Source organism: Dipodomys spectabilis, unplaced genomic scaffold (genome assembly GCF_019054845.1).
Source record: "Dipodomys spectabilis isolate Male_0828 unplaced genomic scaffold, ASM1905484v1 ptg000046l, whole genome shotgun sequence".
Classification (NCBI taxonomy): Eukaryota; Metazoa; Chordata; class Mammalia; order Rodentia; family Heteromyidae; genus Dipodomys; species Dipodomys spectabilis.
The window spans coordinates 9,293,762-9,313,692 of NW_024870723.1; the positions used below are offsets into that span (position 1 = coordinate 9,293,762).

The following is a 19,931-nucleotide window of genomic DNA, read 5'->3' on the forward strand; positions in this document are numbered from 1 at the left end:
TCCTCTTGACCCAACCTTTTTGAGTACTGGGATTACATGGGGTGCCATTATGCCCAGCTGTGCCGTGTCTGAAGAGATGAGATGGAGCAATAAAAGAGTAAAAGCAAATCAGGGGGCAAACATTAGCTCAGCTTGGGGAAGCATGTTCTAAGTCAGAGCCAAGTCATAAAGAACCAGGCCCTATCCAGAAATGGTGAGCTCCTAGTTGAGAAATGCTAAATAAATAAATAAATATTGACCAAGGTAAAGTTACACAGATCAAACACGCTACGATTCCAAATCAAGTGAAGATCTCTACTAATCTGCATCTTCATCTCTCCTAAGATCCAGAAGGCAGAGTCTGAAATCTCTGTTTTAAATTATTCACTAACAAATATTGACTGGCTACAGCTAAGTAAGAACTAGGAAGAAATTAAAACTTCAACCTACCACTTCTTAAAAAGTTTTGAGAGAAAGATCAAGCAAGCATCCTGGAAGCTACTGATTCCCAGAAGAAATGAATACACAAAGAGCCACGCAAATGTTCCTGAGAACAGCCTAGAGATGGACAGATTAGGTTCAATGAGGAATCTGATGATCCAGTACTGCCTAGAAATCTCCAATCTAAAATAAGAGGAACTTAAAAAAAACAGTGGGCTAAGATACTCCCCGAGGCAAGTGATAAACACAGAAACTGTCCGATAAATGTTAGCTGATGTATTTTTTTTTCCAATTTGACCTCTTCCCCCATATCCTTGCTCATTCAGAAGAGCCACTGTATGCACAATGGCTGGATCCTCTGGGGAATTACTTATCCAGCATTTTTTAATCCAATTTGGGAAGTGTACTCTGTACTTCCAGTTGTACTTCCTGGTTTTATGTAGGCCAGTGACTGAGGGAAGGACACGGCCTCTGATAATTGAGCAAGAAAAGGAAAACCAGTCTGAGATGAAAATGCCCAGAATATTGAAAAAGTTGAAAAAGATTTTTTTAAATATACATAGTAGTCTATTTCCAGGCTGCCAAAAAAAGAAATAAATACCTCCTACAATAAAGTGATATGATTTGAAAGGACTAATGCCGTACCTAGTCCTTACCAACAATGAAATCATAGATGCGTAAATCAAATGTCATTTTTCTAATGTCTTTAGCTTATGGTGTGAGCTATAGGGCTCTCTCCACTTGTCATGTGACTCTGAAGTTGGTGTGAACAAGCTGACTGCACCTCTTCCTATGGATCTAACTTTCCTCTCCAAAATATGGAAAGAGACAAACAAAATATCAGAAATTCCACACAGCTCAAAAGAGCCTGGCAGCCGGGCACTAGTGGCTCACGCCTGTAATCCTAACTACTCAGGAGGCTGAGATCTGAGGATCATGATTCAAAGCCAGCCGGGCAGGAAAGTCCATGAGACTCTTATCTCCAATAAACCACTCAGAAAACCAGAAGTGGCGCTGTGGCTCAAGTGGTAGAGTGCTATATCCTTGAGCTGAAAAGCTGAGGGACAGCACCCAGGCCAGGCCAGGCCAGGCCCAGAGTTCAAGCCCCACGACTGACAAAAAAAAAAAAAAAGAAAAGAAAAAAAAAAGACCCTGACAGTTATAAGCTGTCCACTATGTCTTCCATGGACACAAAAAGCTGGGGTTCAGGTAATCTACCTCCAGTACCTGATTTCAGATACACTTTTCACACTATCTTCTTCTTTGTAGTTTAAAGAATTTTTACTAACCATCTACTTTGCTACATAATATTTCAAAAGTTCTTTGTTCTCCCAGTGGGGGGGGGGGGGGGGAAATGTGCAATGTTTCCCAAGGAAAAAGGTGTATTTCATGTACATACCTTTCTCACCCAAATGTATAAAGTCATTTAATAGGAGTACACAAATAAGTGCAATTGAAAAATATAAGCAGATACAAAGCTATTGTGTATATATAAGAGATTTTATATTTCACATATATGTGAAGGGTGACATTGATCAAGATATATCATATCCATAAACTTCTTTTCTAAATGACAACTCCTTTGTACAACTATTTAAATGATTAATAATTTTTTAAATAATCAGCATTTCATAAATATGCTTATACATATAAAAGTTTAATTTTATGATTTTAAAGATCAGGTATATGGTGGGACAGTGAGTGAACAAATGCAGCAGTAATATTCACTAGACACTATGTTGAAAATGAACCATACAACTTGTGGGTGGGAAAACCCTGGGGGAGAACGAGGGAAGGGGTGACATTGTTCAAAGAGAAATGTACTCTACTTGACTTATGTAACCCTTCTGCATATCACTCTTATAACAACAATAAATAATTTTTTTTAAAAAAGAATAGGTAGCCAGGCGCTGGTGGCTCACACCTGTAATCCTAGCTACTCAGGAGGCTGAGATCGGAGGATCACGGTTCAAAGCCAGCCCGGGCAGGAAAGTCCGTGAAAGTCTTATCTCCAATAAACCACCAAAAACCGGAAGTGGTGCTGTAGCTCAAGTGGTAGAGTGCTAGCCTTGAGCTGAAGAGCTGAGGCACAGCACTCAGGCCCAGAGTTCAAGCCCCATGACTGACAAAAAAAAAAAATAGGTAAAAAAAAAAAGTAGTGGACGCTCACATGTACTTACTCAACTTTTGGCTTTCTTGCCATTTCTATTTGAAACCTATTGGTCTTATATTGTCTAGTGAAATATTTTCATATTTATCTTATGTCTAGCCACTTTATTGGGTTTCTTTTTCAACCTTTTGGGGTGATTATCTTGGATTTCCACTGTAAACAATCATATCAACTGAAAAGAATAACAACTTCACCTTTTCTAAAGTTTATGTCTCTTGTTTCTTTTATTGCTGCTCTTTGAGGTTCTTAATTTTTAGCATAGATTAATTATATAACACAGGGGATTTCATTGTGACATTTCCATGCAGGGACACAATGCACTTTGATTATAATCACGCCCTATTGCCCTATCTAATCCACCTCCCACCCAGTTACCCAGCCTCTTCTTTAACTGTGTCCCTTCTCCTTAATGTCACTTTGTTTTATCTCATGTCAGAGAAAACATGCGGCATTTGTCTTTCTGAGCCTGGCTGATTTTAGTATGATGACTGCCAGTTTCATTCATTTTCCTGCAAACAACAAGATTGCATTCCTCTTAATCCTGATTAATTTTCTTTATTCATTCTTCTGTTGATTGGCTCCTAGGATGCCTCCTATGTTTTCAGTTTTTCTCTTTCAATGATACAATCCAAGACCTGAACCATGTAGGTAAATAGTGGTAAGGGAATGTCCTTGCCTTGTCTATCCCATGATGTTGAGAACAGTGGAGCTCTATATTTTAATTTGAACAATCCTGTAGTATTTGAAAGCTTAGACAGAGAATATCAGAGTTTGGTGATTAAAACAATTACATATGAAGGACCTGATTTTGGTAATCTAGGTTAGTCCTTGTAATACTCCTATTTTGAGTGGAAGCCCTGGAATAAAATATCTACATTAAAATTGAAAAGTATCTAGATTATTATTCCAACAAAATGTCAAAATAGATATTAATTCATTTATGCTCTGAAGACTTTGGGGGTTCCCATCTGAATTCTGAGACTATTTGGGAGCACTAATTATTTCTATTGTCCATTATTGTAATATGCCCACTATAGAAGAAGGGAAAGGGGAAGAAGGAAAAAGGAGGGGGAAAAAGGAAGGGGAAGAAGGAGAAAGAGGGAGGAAGAAGAGGAGGCAGAGGAGGAGGAGGAGGAGGAGGAGGAGGAGGAGGGGGAGGAGGAGGAGGAGGAGGAGGAGGAGGAGGAGAAGCTGTGTGATAAAACATTGCTCATGGAACTCCGTGCATGAGACTTTTGACTCAAAGAAGAGCTTAGCATCTCTTCAGAACAAAATTTTAAAGAAAACTAAGGGATTGGTCAAGAAATAAATTGAGAACTATAGAAAATAAATTCCAATGGATAACTAGAAACCCTTTATTTTCTACTTTAGAGGAAATTTTAGTTTTGAAAGTTGTTGCTTGATCAGTTTTATACTTTCTCAGTATTTTTGGGGGGAGCGGGGGTCCAGTCGTGAGGCCTGAACTCTGAGCCTGGGCACAGTCCCTCAGCTCTTCAGCTCAAGGCTAGCACTCTACCACTTGAGCCACAGTGCCACTTCCAGCTTTTTTCTTTTTGTTTATGTGGTGCTGAGGAATTGAACCCAGGGCCTCATGCATGTAAGGCAAGCATCTACCACTGAGCCATCTTCCCAGCCCAGTTTTATACTTTCTTAAACTGAACATTTTTTCTGAGTTCTAACACATAGCAATGGGCTTCTCTTATAGGCATGCAATATAGAAAGCGGTCGCTGTGATCGGTGTTTCCTTCACATCTCCAATTACAAAGCCTATCCACAGCCATGGAGTCAAGGAACCACAGCAGCAGCACCGCGGGCTTCATCCTCCTGGGCCTCTCTTCCAACCCACACTTGCAGAAACCCCTCTTTGCCATCTTCCTCATCATGTACCTCGTCACCGTGCTGGGGAATGTGCTCATCATCCTGGCCATACATTCCGACTCCAGACTCCACACCCCTATGTACTTCTTCCTGAGCAATCTGTCCTTCATGGACATCTGCTTCACAACGGTCATTGTGCCCAAGATGCTGGTGAATCTGCTCTCAGAGACCAAGGCTATCTCCTATGTGGGATGCCTAGTGCAGATGTACTTCTTCATGGCTTTAGCGAACACTGACAGCTACCTGCTGGCCTCCATGGCCATTGACCGCCTGGTGGCCATCTGCAACCCCCTCCACTACGATGTGGCTATGAGCCCACGGCGCTGCCTCCTCATGCTGCTGGGTTCTTGCGCCATCTCCCACTTGCACGCCCTGTTCCGGGTGCTCCTCATGTCTCGCCTCTCTTTCTGTGCCTCCCATGTCATTAAGCATTTCTTCTGTGACACCCAGCCCGTGCTAAAGCTGTCCTGCTCTGACACCTCCTCCAGCCAGATTGTCGTCATGACTGAGACCCTGGCGGTCATTGTGACCCCCTTCCTGTGCATCCTCTTCTCCTACTTGAGGATCATCATCACGGTGCTGAGAATCCCCTCCGCCGCTGGGAAGTGGAAAGCCTTCTCCACCTGCGGCTCCCACCTCACTGTGGTGACTCTGTTCTATGGCAGTGTCATCTATGTGTATTTCCGGCCTCTGTCCATGTACTCGGTGGTGAAGGACCGCGTTGCCACCGTCATGTACACAGTAGTGACTCCTATGCTGAACCCCTTCATATACAGCCTGAGGAACAAAGATATGAAGACAGGTTTGAAAAAGCTAAGGGACAAATTTCACTCATAGAAAGAACAAAGTTAAGCCAAGTACTGGTGGCTCACACCTGTAATCTTAGCTACTCATGAGTCTGAGATCTGAGGATCATGGTTCAAAGCCAGCCCGGGCAGAAAAGTCCATGAGACTCTTATCTCCAATAAACCACTAGAAAATCGGAAATAATGCTGTGGCTCAAGTGGTAGAGTGCTTGCCTTGAGCTGAAGAGCACAGGGACAGCGTCCAGGCCCAGAATTCAAGCCCCACGACTAACAAAAAAGAAAAAAGAAAGAAAGAACAAAATTATGGAATATCATAGATGAGAGAAGATGTAAGATACTCACCAGGCTATCCTTCCTTCCTTATTTCCCACAGAGCACACACACAGGTCATGGGAAGTATTGGTAGGTACTAATGAGATCATGGACACAGGAGAAAATAACTTGATTTCTAATGATCTTGAGCATGGTCCATACCAAGCTATGTATTGGTAGGAATCCTGACTTCAGGAAAATAGGGTTTTTTTTGGTCATTCTGATTTGGATATTATGTCTGGGTTAAATCTGCTTCCAAATAAACATTTTATAAGCCTAGCCATGGACAATACTAATGGAGTTATAAGTCCTATTAGTTTTCAAAAGAAGAAACTAGATAATCTTGGTATAGAAGTTTTTAAAAAGAAAATTTTGGAAGACTCAGATACAGTCATTTGAAGGATGGAGTGGACATTGGTATAGTATAATTCAAAAGGTAAGTAAATGAGCAGAACATTTCAAATGGTGGGAATGACCCAGGTACCACAGGTAATCTATGTGTCAATGCATCGGACAACATGAAAAGATCTGGAAGAAGGGCTTGACAATATGAAGAAGAAAGTGAAGTGAAAGAAGCTACAAAATAATTTACTCTTCTCACCAACACCTTTCATGACAACATAAATTTTCAGTACCCAACACATCTAATCGTCTTTCTTAATTCTGTTTCCTCACAGAAGAAGGTTACAGTACAATAGCTTCCTCACTAAGATTCTCTTCAGACACCAGAAAAACTCCATCCATTTTCTGGGATATAATTAATTTTGCTTGGTGAAAACTACCACAGTCTTTGTAACATCATAATTATCTAGTAAAGTATGTGTATGTGCCAGTCTTGGGACTTGAACTCAGGGCCTGGGCATTGTCCCTGAGCTTTTGTGCCAAGGCTAGTACTCTACCAGTTATGTCCCAGCTCTACTTCTAAATTTTTGGTGGTTCATTGGAGATTGAACTTTCCAGAAATGAATGGCAGAAAGTTGCCTGCACACAGAGCAGATCCATATGTATGAACATATGCCATGTCTGTAGTTGCATGCTTCTAATTCCCTCCCCAGATGTAAGAGGCCGCCCCTCCTGAGCTCAGGTTCCCCAGAGGACAGCGAGGGTATGGGCAATGCTCTGCCCTCCTGGGAAGACCTCAGGACCAATCCTCCCCGGGCTCTGGCATGCAGACAGACCCCTGGGTCTCCTCTCGTATCATCCATTTCCCCTGTAGTAGCAAATAACCGGAACATTTCTAAGACTAGTTCATCACTTCAAGAAATCTCCTTCCTCAGAGATTCAGAGCTTTCTGTCACATCCTAGCAGGCCCCCGACTGTGCTGTGCCTCTCACACGGGGAGGCAGGTTGAGGGGTCTTTGGCAATGGGGACTCAGGTAAGCATCTTCGTGTGTTCCTCCTCCGTTTTCCTGATCCTATCTTTCTCCCTTCCATCTCAAAGCTGGGCAACACCATCTTTCCAGTCTTCTTTTTCCTTTGGTCAGATATGACATGTGAAACAACTATTCTGGGCAAAACAGGGTTCTACGCAATGCTCTCTACCCTTGCAGGGCATACCTAATGGCCACAGAGGATTCTCCTCCAGGAAATTGGGTGGTGAGAAGAGGAGCAAGTAAGCAGGAGAGCAGGGATAATGCCGGGGTTTAGCACACATGCTCAGGAGCTGGACCCCACTGGGGTGGGGACACCAGCTGGCGGTGTCACTTCACTTCTTGGTACCTCACTTCTGTTACCCATAACATGGAGCGTTATGAGGACTAAATGACCTATAACCTTTTTTCTTTGGTTTATTCTTCTAGTAAAGTCTCTTTGCCCAGTCTATCTGTGAGCAGGGTCCAACAATAATAAAGATAAGAGCATGTTCTAAGTCAGAGTTTTCCCAGAAGGGACTGGACATCCTATAGGTATTCTCGGCTCCCTAACTGTGGGATTGTGGAAATTTTACAATCACACTCCTGGAATGCTAAAACAACAAAGGAGATTGGTGAAGAGACCTAAAAACCTATGGTTTCAGGTCAAGAGATGCTCTGTGGGACTCCGTAGTTCCCTCCTATGATTCAGAAGACACTGCTCCTCCTTGGTTAACAGAGGTTCTTAAGAATACTATCTAGTCACAGCTAAGCAATGCATCAGGAAGAACTAAACACTTAGAAGTTTAATACTTTAAACTATTGAGAAAGAGGCAGGACCAGACATTTGGGGAAGTAGTGATTTCTAACAAAAAGTGAGTCAGAGGGAGGCTGAGAACAGCCTGGAAGTAGATGGATTGGACTTAATGAAGAATCTATGGGTCTAACACTGCCCATAAACGTCTTAGTCTAAAATAAATTAAATACAAGAAGTTACTCTAGGGGCTGGGAAGGTGGCTCAGTGGTAGAGTGCTTGCCTTGCATGCCTGAGGCCCTGGGTTCGATTCCTTAGCACCACATAAGCAGACAAGGCCAGAAGTGGTGCTGTGGCTCAAGTGGTAGTGTGCTAGCCTTGAGCTGAAGAGCTGAAGGACAGCGCCCAGGCCCAGAGTTCAGGCCCCACAACTGACAAAAAAAAAAAGTTACTCTAGCATATCCTCTTCTCTGGAACCAAGAGATATAAAGCTTTAATCTGATAAAAATTTAAAGCTAGCCAGAAAGAAGAGATCTATGGGCTGAAAAGAGAAGAACCCAGCCACAAAAGAATTCCGGGACCCTGCAGCCACCACTGCTGATGTTAGCAGATGGAAGCTGGCAGTGAGGGCTCAGAGTAAGGGCTATCTACTTGAGCCCAGGATGGACCCAGGGGAAACAACGACATAGAAGGGATAGCTCAGTAAGGGGGCTCAAGACACATAGCAGTAAGTGGATATCTGCCTGCTGAGGGACCCTGGCATAGTTCTCTACAAATGCATATGGTATGAAGAAGACTAGGGCAGAAGAGCTACAAACATGAAATTTTGAATCAAGTTACCTGGGCTTGACACTTCAATACATGCTTTCCCTTTCCCCATGTCCTTATAAAAGAGAAACAGTGGCACTTACACCATAGTGTTAATATGTGGATTAATAAGACAAGGGCTACATGCAGAACTGGTTCAGTGTAGACGAAATTTATTCCAATTTAGGTACTTACTGACTGCCAATTTACCCTCCCTGGCTTCATTTGGACCAATAGCTAAGAAAGAGACCCTGAATAAGAAAAGGAAACCCAATCTAACGTTATAAATGTCCACAAACTAGAAAGGTCCACTGAAAAAGTTTAGCCATGCAAAAATGTTCCTATTTTTTAAAGATGGGGAGAGGAGAAGGAATAAATACATTTTAAAGCTTAGAAATGTTCACAGTCACTCCAAGAAAAGGAAAGAAGAGACATTCTTTAGTTGCCATTGTTGTTGTTTCTGTTTTCTTTTCCTTTTATCTTGTTTGTTAGTTTTTATTTCTTTAGGAGGGTAAGGGAAGACACATAAAAGATGGGACAATGATGAACAAATGCAACAATGATACTCACTAGACCCTGTGTGAAAAACAAACTGGATCTCCTATGGATCGGGACTGGAGAGAAAGATAGAGACATGGTTCAAAAAGAATTATACTGATTGTACCTGATTCATGAAACTGTAACCTCTCTGCATATCAACTATACAAATACAATTAGTTAAAAAAGAAATGTTCTCAGTCATTCCTAGACCTTCTAAGTTAGTAAGTGATGAGAAGCAACATCATTAAAATTTCATTTCCTGTTTCTATTGTGTGAACAATAATGTTGATGACTTAGAGAGAGGTATGGCACTCTACTTTCCTTGAGTCTCCAAATGGCAGAAAACAACACGTGTGCACACACATAAAGACACACAAATCCTTGCACATCTGAACAGACCATCATCTGTATGGAAGTGAAATTAGTTTTCCAAGCCATGAAAAAAAATATGCACCGTTACTGGATCCATCTAAAGAGAAAGGAGGCTCAGCTACTGGCCTTGAGAAATGCCACATAGATTGGGGAATTCCAGGGTCAAGCACAAAAGTATTTAGACAGCCTATCATCACGCAGGAAAACAATGTCACAGAAGTGAATCTGAAAACAACAGTGAACAGGAAATGAGAGTCCAAAGAGTGAAATGAACACCTTGGCCAGGAGTTGCATGAAGAGCTGTTGACTCCAGTAGAAAATACCTTAAATTTTTCAATATTCCTAAACTAAGCATTTCACAATCTTCAAATTAATTCTACATCATAAAAATTTTTTCAAGTACAAAAACAAACATTCACACAAAAAGGAGATGCACATATACAATTTGTTTTAACAAGGACTGGGAAGGTGGTTCAGTGGTAGAGTGCTTGCCTTGCATGCCTGAGGCCCTGGGTTCGATTCCCCAGCACCACATAAGCAAAAAGAAAAAAGCCGGAAGTGGTGCTGTGGCTCAAGTGGTAGAGCGCTAGCCTTGAGCTGAAGAGCTGAGGGACAGCGCCCAGGCCCAGAGTTCAGGCCCCACGGCCGGACCCAAAAAAACAAAACAAAACAAAACAATTTGTTTTAACAATCAGGATGGTGGAATGCTATCGACAATGTAACCCTAAATCTATATTTATTTATCTACTTATATGTAAGTCTAGGCAAAGGAGAAAAGTCTTTACATACACAATCTAGTTTTCTGACAAAATTATAAGGAACCTGTACCCTTTCAATTATAAAATGAACATGAATATGTGTGTATTCATAATTTTAAATAATGTGATATCAGGTTTAAAATGTTAACTCCCTATCTCATTTCAGAAAGCATCGACGTGAACATAAACCCACACAAAACAAAATGAAAGATCTCTTTCTTATAGACGAGTTATTCTGTGTACATTGTACAACTTGCTTTTGTCACTTATGAAAATATCGTACACAGACCATTAATAATGATAGGCCAGCTCTATCTAGAAGAGTTCCAGCTCCACCATCAGACTGCCTGAGTTCAAAACCTAACTTCACTTACTAACTCAAGGATCTGGTAAGTCATTTAACTTTGCCAACCCCTAATTTTTATTCCATTAATAGTAGTGTTACCACTTAGGATTTGGAGATAGTAAAAATGAATTTTGAAAGGCATGCAAAGCATCTGGCTCAGTTTTTTTTAATTTTACTGTAAAGATGCTATACAGAGAGGTTACAGTTATATGAGTAAGGTAATGAGAACATTTCTTGTCGAGCATTGTTATCCCCTCCGTTTGTCTCCTAAAAGCGTGTGGCATGTTTTGAGGCCTAATAAATATTTGCTGGCATTAGCTACTTACTTCTTTAGAGATGACATGGTATTAAGCAATAAAAGTTTACTATAAATTGTTTAATAAATCTCCTTGTGAACATTTTGGACATTTCATCTGCAAATAGTTTGTGTTTTTGTTTGATATTTACAGGCAATATTACCATTAAAATGTGTGTATGTGTTTTCATATTACTCAAATATGATCCCTTAAGAAGAAAAGACAAAGAGAATTGTTGTATAAGGTGATATAGGTCAAAAGACTTGTACTGATTTTTCCCAGACACTAGCAGTATATGTTATAAGAAGCTACTTTCCTTAAGAAATTGTCCCTCCAAAAGTATTGCCAAATTTGATTAGTGAAAAATGTATTTCAGTACATATGTGTTTTCTGATTAGCAAAGAGGTTGAACACCTTGTCATATACTTTTTTTTTTGGGGGGGGGGGGGGGAGGCCCGGTCTTGGGGCCTGAACTCTGGGCCTGGGCGCTGTCCCTCAGCTCTTCAGCTCAAGACTAGCGCTCTACCACTTGAGCCACAGAGCCACTTCCGGCTTTTTTTCTTTTTGCTTATGTGGTGCTGAGGAATGGAACTCAGGGATTCAGGCATGCAAGGCAAGCGCTCTACCACTGAGCCACCTTCCCAGCCCATTGTCATATACTTTCTTTGGTAATTATGCTGCAGATATTTTCTGGAAGACAATGGTTTGAATTTTAACTTTGCTTACAATCTTTTGACATAATTTTTAACAGCACAGTTCCTTTACTCTTTTATACTTCATTTCCTGTCTAAATTAATATTCATATCCTGAAACCCCAAAATAGGCTCTGTTACTGTCTTGGATTTTTCACTTTTTAACTTCCATGTATGCATTAGATTAGAATCTAACCCAGCATTCCCAAATATTCGACTGTTACATTTTAATTTTTTTCTATATGAATCGTTATGGTATAATAAGATCTCTAAAGTTAGAATGTCTCTATATTAATAAAGATATGTAGAAATCTATGAACCACATTGACTTCTTTTTCTCTATGCTTTGGCTTGTAGTTAAGAACCCTAATTTTGACACTCCTTGGAGTATCATCATTCTAAGTCTTTAAAAATTATATTGTTTTAGTCATTTTTGTTTTGCCATATTAGATTAATCTTAGCACAGTCTCAAACTCCATTAAAATTCCTGAGTCTTATTAAACTGCATTAAATGTTATTAATTTGAAAGAAGCTGACATTCTTAAATAGTAAGCCCTCTTTTTAGAAGTATAGAATTTCTACTTCATTTTCTGTTCCATTACACTTTCTTCAGATAGATCTCACTTCCATTCCACTATACTTTCCTTGTATAGCATTTACTTCCTTCTTTTCCCTCATATTCATTTATAAATATGTCATACTTTCTGGCTATTGTTAACTGAATTATTTTTCAAATCTCTGTAAGATTAGGGTAAGAGCCTTAATGTGTGTTTTTGTTTTTTTTGGGGGGGTCCGGTCATGGGGCCTGAACTCTGGGCCTGGGAGCTGTCCCTCAGCTCTTCAGCCAAGGCTAGCACTCTACCACTTGAGCCACAGCGCCACTTCCGGCTTTTTTCTTTTTGCTTATGTGGTGCTGGGGAATCGACCCCAGGGCCTCATGCATGCAAGGCAAGCGCTCTACCACTAAGCCACCTTCCCAGCCCAATTTTATTTTATTTTAAAGGTGATGGCCTTGTTTTTTGTATCTAGCTGGTATCTGGACACTTTGATGAACTTTTTACAGGTTTCAAAAGATTTTCAGATGCTTATCTTGAACTTTCCAGTAGATGACTGTGTCACTTGAAAGTATTGACAATATTATCTTTTCTAATATGTAATCTCATTTCCTTGGTTTCTTTTTTATTGATTTAGTCCACATCTGAGTATAGCTTAAGAAAGGTCACAGATCTATCCCTCTGTTCTTTCCAACATATTGGTGGAAATTGGACTCCTATGCATTACAATTTTAAATTCTTAAAATGTTTGAATATTTAAAATAATAACCTTCTAGAAAAGTTTGTAGTCAGGAAGAATACTATAATAAAAGGACTAATCTCAATAACATAGGCTACTTGTAGTATTCCTTTTTGATAGCATTCCTGACCCAAAGCTTATCATGAAAGCATCCATATTATAGGATCCAAACAAGTATGTCCAAATAAACACTAGTGGGGTTTTATACAACTCATCCTACTTTGATGGAAAGCAAGGAATTCTGGTTAATTCTGATGTTCACTAATATATTATCACTGCAAAATCATACTTCCAGAACTACAGGAAGAAGTTACTGAATGAGAGGCCCTCATTTATATGAGGATGCCTTGTATAAAAATATCCTATTCAAGGTGATACTCAGAAACCTCTTCCACTAAAAATAAAGAGATACAAACAGGCAGACAAATAGACTAAGCAGCTGGCCAAGAAACCACATAGAAAGTGTTTAGAATAAAAAGAACTCAGGAGAATTTTACAAAATAGAAATGGCCTCTCACACAAGTAGTTTCCATTTTTAATTTAGGAGGTCACTTGGAATCTTTTTTCAGTGTCCACTGTTGAATATTTTGCTTCATGTGTTTGTCCATACTTGCTTAAATTACATATTCCTCAAAACCCTAAAAATTGTGTTTCATCTTAACAGGATTGAGGTGAATGAAGAAACTGCACTGATCAAACTGTCCTTCAAAACTCCACAGCCTGTCCCACAGCCATGGAGTCAAGGAACCACAGCAGCAGCACCGCGGGCTTCATCCTCCTGGGCCTCTCTTCCAACCCACACTTGCAGAAACCCCTCTTTGCCATCTTCCTCATCATGTACCTCGTCACCGTGCTGGGGAATGCGCTCATCATCCTGGCCATACATTCCGACTCCAGACTCCACACCCCCATGTACTTCTTCCTGAGCAATCTGTCCTTCATGGACATCTGCTTCACAACGGTCATTGTGCCCAAGATGCTGGTGAATCTGCTCTCAGAGACCAAGGCTATCTCCTATGTGGGATGCCTAGTGCAGATGTACTTCTTCATGGCCTTTGGGAACACTGACAGCTACCTGCTGGCCTCCATGGCCATTGACCGCCTGGTGGCCATCTGCAACCCCCTCCACTACGATGTGGCTATGAGCCCACGGCGCTGCCTCCTCATGCTGCTGGGTTCTTGCGCCATCTCCCACTTGCACGCCCTGTTCCGGGTGCTCCTCATGTCTCGCCTCTCTTTCTGTGCCTCCCATGTCATTAAGCATTTCTTCTGTGACACCCAGCCCGTGCTAAAGCTGTCCTGCTCTGACACCTCCTCCAGCCAGATTGTCGTCATGACTGAGACCCTGGCGGTCATTGTGACCCCCTTCCTGTGCATCCTCTTCTCCTACTTGAGGATCATCATCACGGTGCTGAGAATCCCCTCCGCCGCTGGGAAGTGGAAAGCCTTCTCCACCTGCGGCTCCCACCTCACTGTGGTGACTCTGTTCTATGGCAGTGTCATCTATGTGTATTTCCGGCCTCTGTCCATGTACTCGGTGGTGAAGGACCGCATTGCCACCGTCATGTACACAGTAGTGACTCCTATGCTGAACCCCTTTGTTTACAGCCTGAGGAACAATGACATGAAGAAAGGTCTGAGGAAATTAAGGGACAGGATTTACTCATCGAAAGAATAAAATGGTGTGATACCATAATTAGGAGGTGACCTTGGTGTTCATCAGATTATCTTTCCTTTCTATTTTTCACAAAGCTCTCAAAGAGGTCATGAAGGGTTCTGCTGGACATGAGTAAGAACATCAACCTGGGGCAAATCACACGGTTTCTAGTGACTACCATGAGCAAGTGTATATTTAAACCCTAGGTACTACTATGAATCCAGATTTCAAAAAATGGTTTTGACCGCCCTCAAAGGTTTGGTTCCCCAATGGTGGAATCCGTGGTTTATGTAAATAACACTTTAATAATCTTGACAATGGACATTGTCAAAGAGTCACACATTTCTATTAGTTTTCAGAGGAGGATTTTATATGGATCTGCCCATAGTAACTGATAGCGTGGCAGCTGAGGAGGGCTAGGGAAAGATTTCAGATTTATGGCATTGAAGAGTCTGATGAAGAAAGAATATGCAAAAGCAACTTAAACACAGTACCCAACCAGGCACCATGGCTCACATATATTATCCTAGCTACTCAGAGGGTTGAGATCTGAGAACTATTTTAAGCCAGCCTGAGCGGACAAAAATCTGAGAGATTTTATCTCCAATTAACTAGCAAAAATCCAGATATGGAAATGTGGCTCAAGTAGTGGAATGATGGATGTGAGCAAAAAAAAAAAAGCCTATCAGAATATTTTTGTAAAATTCTACTCACTACAATTTACCTTACTATTTTTAAGCAGATACTGTTGACACATCCATAATCCTAGCCACTCAGGAGGTTGAGATCTGAAAGATAGGAATTCAAGGCTAGCCAGAGCAGAACAGTCCACCAGACTTCATGTCCAAAATAACCAGCACAAAGTAAATCTGGAGGCATGGTTCACGTGGTTGACTGCCAGCCTAGAAGTACAAGGCCCTGAGGTGAAGCTCCAGTACGGAAAAAAAAAAAAAAAAAAGATATTTATACTGATACACAGAGATGAATGCTATTTTTCACAATTCTTTTCTGCATTGCTTTGTTGTTATTGATATTGATGATGATTATGTTTCACTAAGACATTCTTAAGATATCAAATTAAATGTCCACATGCTGTGGGCATACTGTGAGTTTGTTATTATATCATTTTCCAGTTGCAGAAACTGAGTGTCCTTTCCTAAGGTAATAAATAGAAGAACAGGAAATCAAACCAAAGATGCCTAACAAGTTTAACTTGTTAAATTTTTTTGAACATACTAGGTGACATTGTGACATCTCCATACATCATGTAGTGTACTTTGGTCATCTCCTCACTCATGGTTTGAATAAGAATTGCCCATGTATTAAATGTTTAATCCTCTGATTTTTTAGGTGGGGAGGTGGAAATATAGGAGGTGGAGCCTATCTGGAAGAAAATAGGTCTCTTGGGGCACACTTATGAAGGTTATACCTGGTCCCTTGTCCCTTTCTCACTCTCTGCTCCTGTCTGTCATGAGCTGAGCAGCCTCTGTCTACCTGATCCTGCCACCATGATGTTCTGCTTCATCTTGAGTCTAGAACCAACAGTCAAGGACTATGACTGAAATTTCAGAAACAGTGAACAAATGAATCTCTCTTCCCTGAAGTTGTTGATCTCAAGTATTTTACTACAGCAGTAAAAGAACATACCATCTATGAAATCCATGCTACAGATGAGACACCTGAAATTTAGAAAGGCACTGAATTTGCCCCAAATGAGAGCTGCTCATTGTCCAACTAGACCTCAGGGATCTTCATTCCCCAGAACCTTTCTACCACACCACACATCCTCTCCCAACATCCCACAGACAGCCCCATGCCGGAGCTTCCTCAGCTTACATACCTCAATCCCTCGGAGAGTTGATGGAACTTATGAATCCTGGTGTTCCACAGTCTCTCTTCTTCTCCCAGGCCTCCCTTCTTAATGAGCTCCCTGGGGGAGGGAGGTGGATAGAAAGACTCTCCTTGGGGTAAGGTCGTGTGAAAGGCAATCATCTTCTAGATCCCCACTCCATTACCACTGGTAAAAGCTGAAGAGGCCAGTGATGACAGCTGGAGATGGGGGAAACCCCATGGTCTTCATGCCTGGGGCCACAATGGAAAGATTACTATCCTAAGGTCACACAACTCCCAAGTGTAGTGAATGCCTCCACTTCCCACACTGAGCCTGGGCCCCTTTCTCCCTTGACTGCTATGAGACCTCTGTCGGTGCCAGCTATCCCCTTCCTCTGCTAAGCAACAAGGCCAGTGATGCTGAGGAGGTGAGTGCACCCTCAGCTGGGTCCCTCGGAGGTCATCAACCCTTTTCTGAGTAAGTAGCTGCTGTCTTCGGTCCCATCAGTATTCCCAAGTCCTCAAATCCTGGCATGTCACAAACAGAAAGTTTTTATTTTGTGTGACATTCTCTTTATCCAAGTATAGCATCTGAGGCTCAGTTTAGCTGAGAATATAAACTAGATCATCTGACTGCTTCCAAAACTTGGGTCAAGCTAGGTGAATCTCTACATTCCCTGGTTTCTTCTTTCCTTTCTCTGACACAGGAAGGATTTGTTGCTGGTGAGTAAGACCCCTGCCCAAGAAAAGGGGTTCTGTACTTTGAGAGGAAAAATTGCAGCTACCCTGATGCTGACAGGTAAAGCCCAGCTTCTACTGTCCCCAACTCCAGACTGTGTGGCATCTTCCCAACCTCCACACATCTTCAGAGCAGCGCAGACCATTAGCCCACACATGATCGTGGCAAGGGGAGGGACATCCTGGGAAGACTGGGCAGGCCATCATACCTTTACCACTGATAACCTAGTTCATAGCATTGGCTAAATCACACCTTTTGAGATCCAATTGTTCTCTATTAAGTACATTATTTTTAATTGTTAACATATTATATTTCATATAATGAAATTGTTTTCCTAATCCCCTAAGAATCCCAACGATAAGATGACCCATCTGGTGGAAATTAGGTCCTTGAATCTTTGTGTGTGTGTGTGTGAATGTGTGTGTGTGTGTGTGTGAGTGTGTGTGTGTGTGTGTGTGTGTGTGTGTGCTCACGCAAGTGCGCACATGAGTCCTGGGGCTTGAACCCAAGGTCTAGATGCTGTCCCTGAGTTCATTGTACCCAAGGCCAACACTCTGCTACTCAAGCCACAGCTCTACTTCTGACTTTTGGTGATTAACTGGAGATATGAATCTCAATAGTCTTTCCTACCCAAGTTGACTTCAAACCTCAATCTTTAGATCTTACCCTCCTGAGTAGCTAGGAGTATAGGCGTGAGCCACCAGCACCCAGCTTGAGACCTTGAATCTTAAGAGATCAAATTGCAGACTAATTTGAACCTTATTGCCACCAATCTTTGTAGGGTCTTCTTTTATCCAGTTTCTTACTTCTTCTTGTACAAAATTATAAATTCCATTACAGCATTTCTAAACATGTGTAGTATGTACTTTGACCTATTTATACCCATTACCCAGTCTCTCTCTCTCTGTCTTTCTGTCTCTCTCTCAGACTGTCTCTCTCTGTCTCTCTGTCTCTCTGTCTCTGTCTCTGTCTCTGTCTCTCTCTGTTTCTGTCTCTCTGTCTCTGTCTCTGTCTCTCTCTGTCTCTCTGTCTCTGTCTCTGTCTCTCTCTCTCTCCCTCTTTCTCTCTCTCTCTTTAATGATCCCCTACCTTCCAAATGCTCTTTCAGTTAGGGTTATGCCTATCTGTACTTCTGTTTTCAACCTTTTCAACCACATTGTTCATACTACTTCTTAGGCAGTTATCCAATGTGTAAAATACCTCAACAGAATTTCCCCCAATTAAAGAAAATACCTAGAGCCCCGCCATTTAACATTCTCCTCAGTCCCTTGACCCTTGACCCTTCCTGAATAGATCCCAAGATTCTCATGGGATAATTTTTGGAGACCTAAGATCACTTCTGCCACAACAACATAGGATTCACAAATGTCATTTCCCATGACTTCACCTTATAAAAGGAAATACAGAGTCAGCACAGCTGTACTAGGTAGCAGCTATGATTGTAGGTGATTGTAGGGTGATTGTAGATGACTCTTCTCTCCAATTAACCACCAAAAAGCTGGATGTGGAGCTGTGGAAGTGGTAGAGTGCCTGCCTTGAGCAAAATGTTATGGGACAGTCCCCCTGAGTTCAAGCCCCAGGACCGGCACATGCATGTATGTGCACACATATACAACCTGAAATACCATATGAGGTATGTTAGCCATCAAACTGAATAACCCAAGCTAGGGCACATACAAACACACACCTAACATTACCGCATATTTTTTACTTGTAGGACAATAATGCTGAGGGAAAACCAGAGCCATGTGACTGAATTTCTCCTTCTAGGGTTGACCACAGACCCCAAACAGCAGGTATGGCTTTTTGCCAGCTTTCTTGCCATGTACCTGGTCAACGTGGTTGGCAACTCGGTCATCATTGCAGCCATCCGGAGGGAGGTTCACCTGCACACCCCTATGTACTTCTTCCTTTCCAGCTTGTCCCTGGTGGATATCTGCTTCACCACGGTCATTGTGCCCCAGATGTTAGTGAACTTGCTCACACAGAACAAGGCCATCCTCTTTGCCCAGTGCCTCACACAGATGTATTTCTTTGTGGCCTTTGGTATCACTGACAGTTTCCTCCTGGCTGCCATGGCCATTGACCGCTACATGGCCATCTGCAACCCGCTGCATTACACCACAACCATGAGCCCCAGGCACTGTCTCCTGCTGGTGACTGCATCCTGGGTGGTGTCCCACCTCCATTCGCTCACCCACACCATCCTTATGAGCCGACTCTCCTTCTGTGGACCCAACAGCATCCACCACTTCTTCTGTGATGTCCAGCCACTGCTGACGCTCTCCTGTTCTGACACTTCTGTCAATGAACTTGTGGCCTTCACAGAGGGCTCCTTTGTGATCATGAGCCCCTTGATCTTCATTATTGTCTCCTATGTCTATATCGCCCGTGCTGTTCTGAGGGTTCCTTCGGGGGGAGGCAGGTACAAGGTCTTCTCCACCTGTGGGTCTCATCTCACAGTTGTAGCTCTGTTCTATGGAACCATAATATCCGTGTATATTCGCCCCTCATCCACCTATTCGGTGACAAAGGACCGGGTGGTCACTGTCATCTATACAGTGGTTACCCCCATGTTGAATCCTTTCATCTACAGCCTCAGAAACAAGGACATGAAACAGGCCTTGAGAAAGCTGGTAAGAAGAACACAGTAGACTATGGATAGTTTTGCTACCTCAAGAGTTTAATTGCCTACGTGACTAGGAACTGCCATATCTATGCCTTATTTCTACAGCCTGGTCCTGGACAATGACTGAGCATTACAGAGCTACCAAGACAGGTCATTTCAGGGAAATGTGGGACTCTTCTGATAGACAACTTTAATTCTAAAACTTCCTTGTTGGTCAAATCGCTCTTAGTACTATGTTGCAGACATGAATATATGCTTTCCCTCAATTTTTCTTCCTTCCCTA

At 41.9% G+C, this 19,931-nt stretch overlaps 3 protein-coding genes across 3 annotated transcripts; all 3 read left to right on the forward strand.

Moving 5' to 3' along the window:
• The first annotated feature begins 4,369 nt into the window (after positions 1-4,369).
• On the forward strand, positions 4,370-5,305 carry LOC122107123 (olfactory receptor 1L4). Its single transcript, XM_042678733.1, has one exon. The coding sequence runs from the start codon at positions 4,370-4,372 to the stop codon at positions 5,303-5,305; it is 936 nt and encodes a 311-aa protein (XP_042534667.1).
• Positions 5,306-13,526: 8,221 nt separating this feature from the next.
• Positions 13,527-14,471, forward strand: LOC122107129 (olfactory receptor 1L4-like). The gene has a single exon (XM_042678740.1). The coding sequence runs from the start codon at positions 13,527-13,529 to the stop codon at positions 14,469-14,471; it is 945 nt and encodes a 314-aa protein (XP_042534674.1).
• Positions 14,472-18,743: 4,272 nt separating this feature from the next.
• On the forward strand, positions 18,744-19,673 carry LOC122107125 (olfactory receptor 1L6-like). The gene has a single exon (XM_042678735.1). It carries the CDS (start codon positions 18,744-18,746, stop codon positions 19,671-19,673), a length of 930 nt encoding a protein of 309 aa, XP_042534669.1.
• Positions 19,674-19,931: the final 258 nt, after the last annotated feature.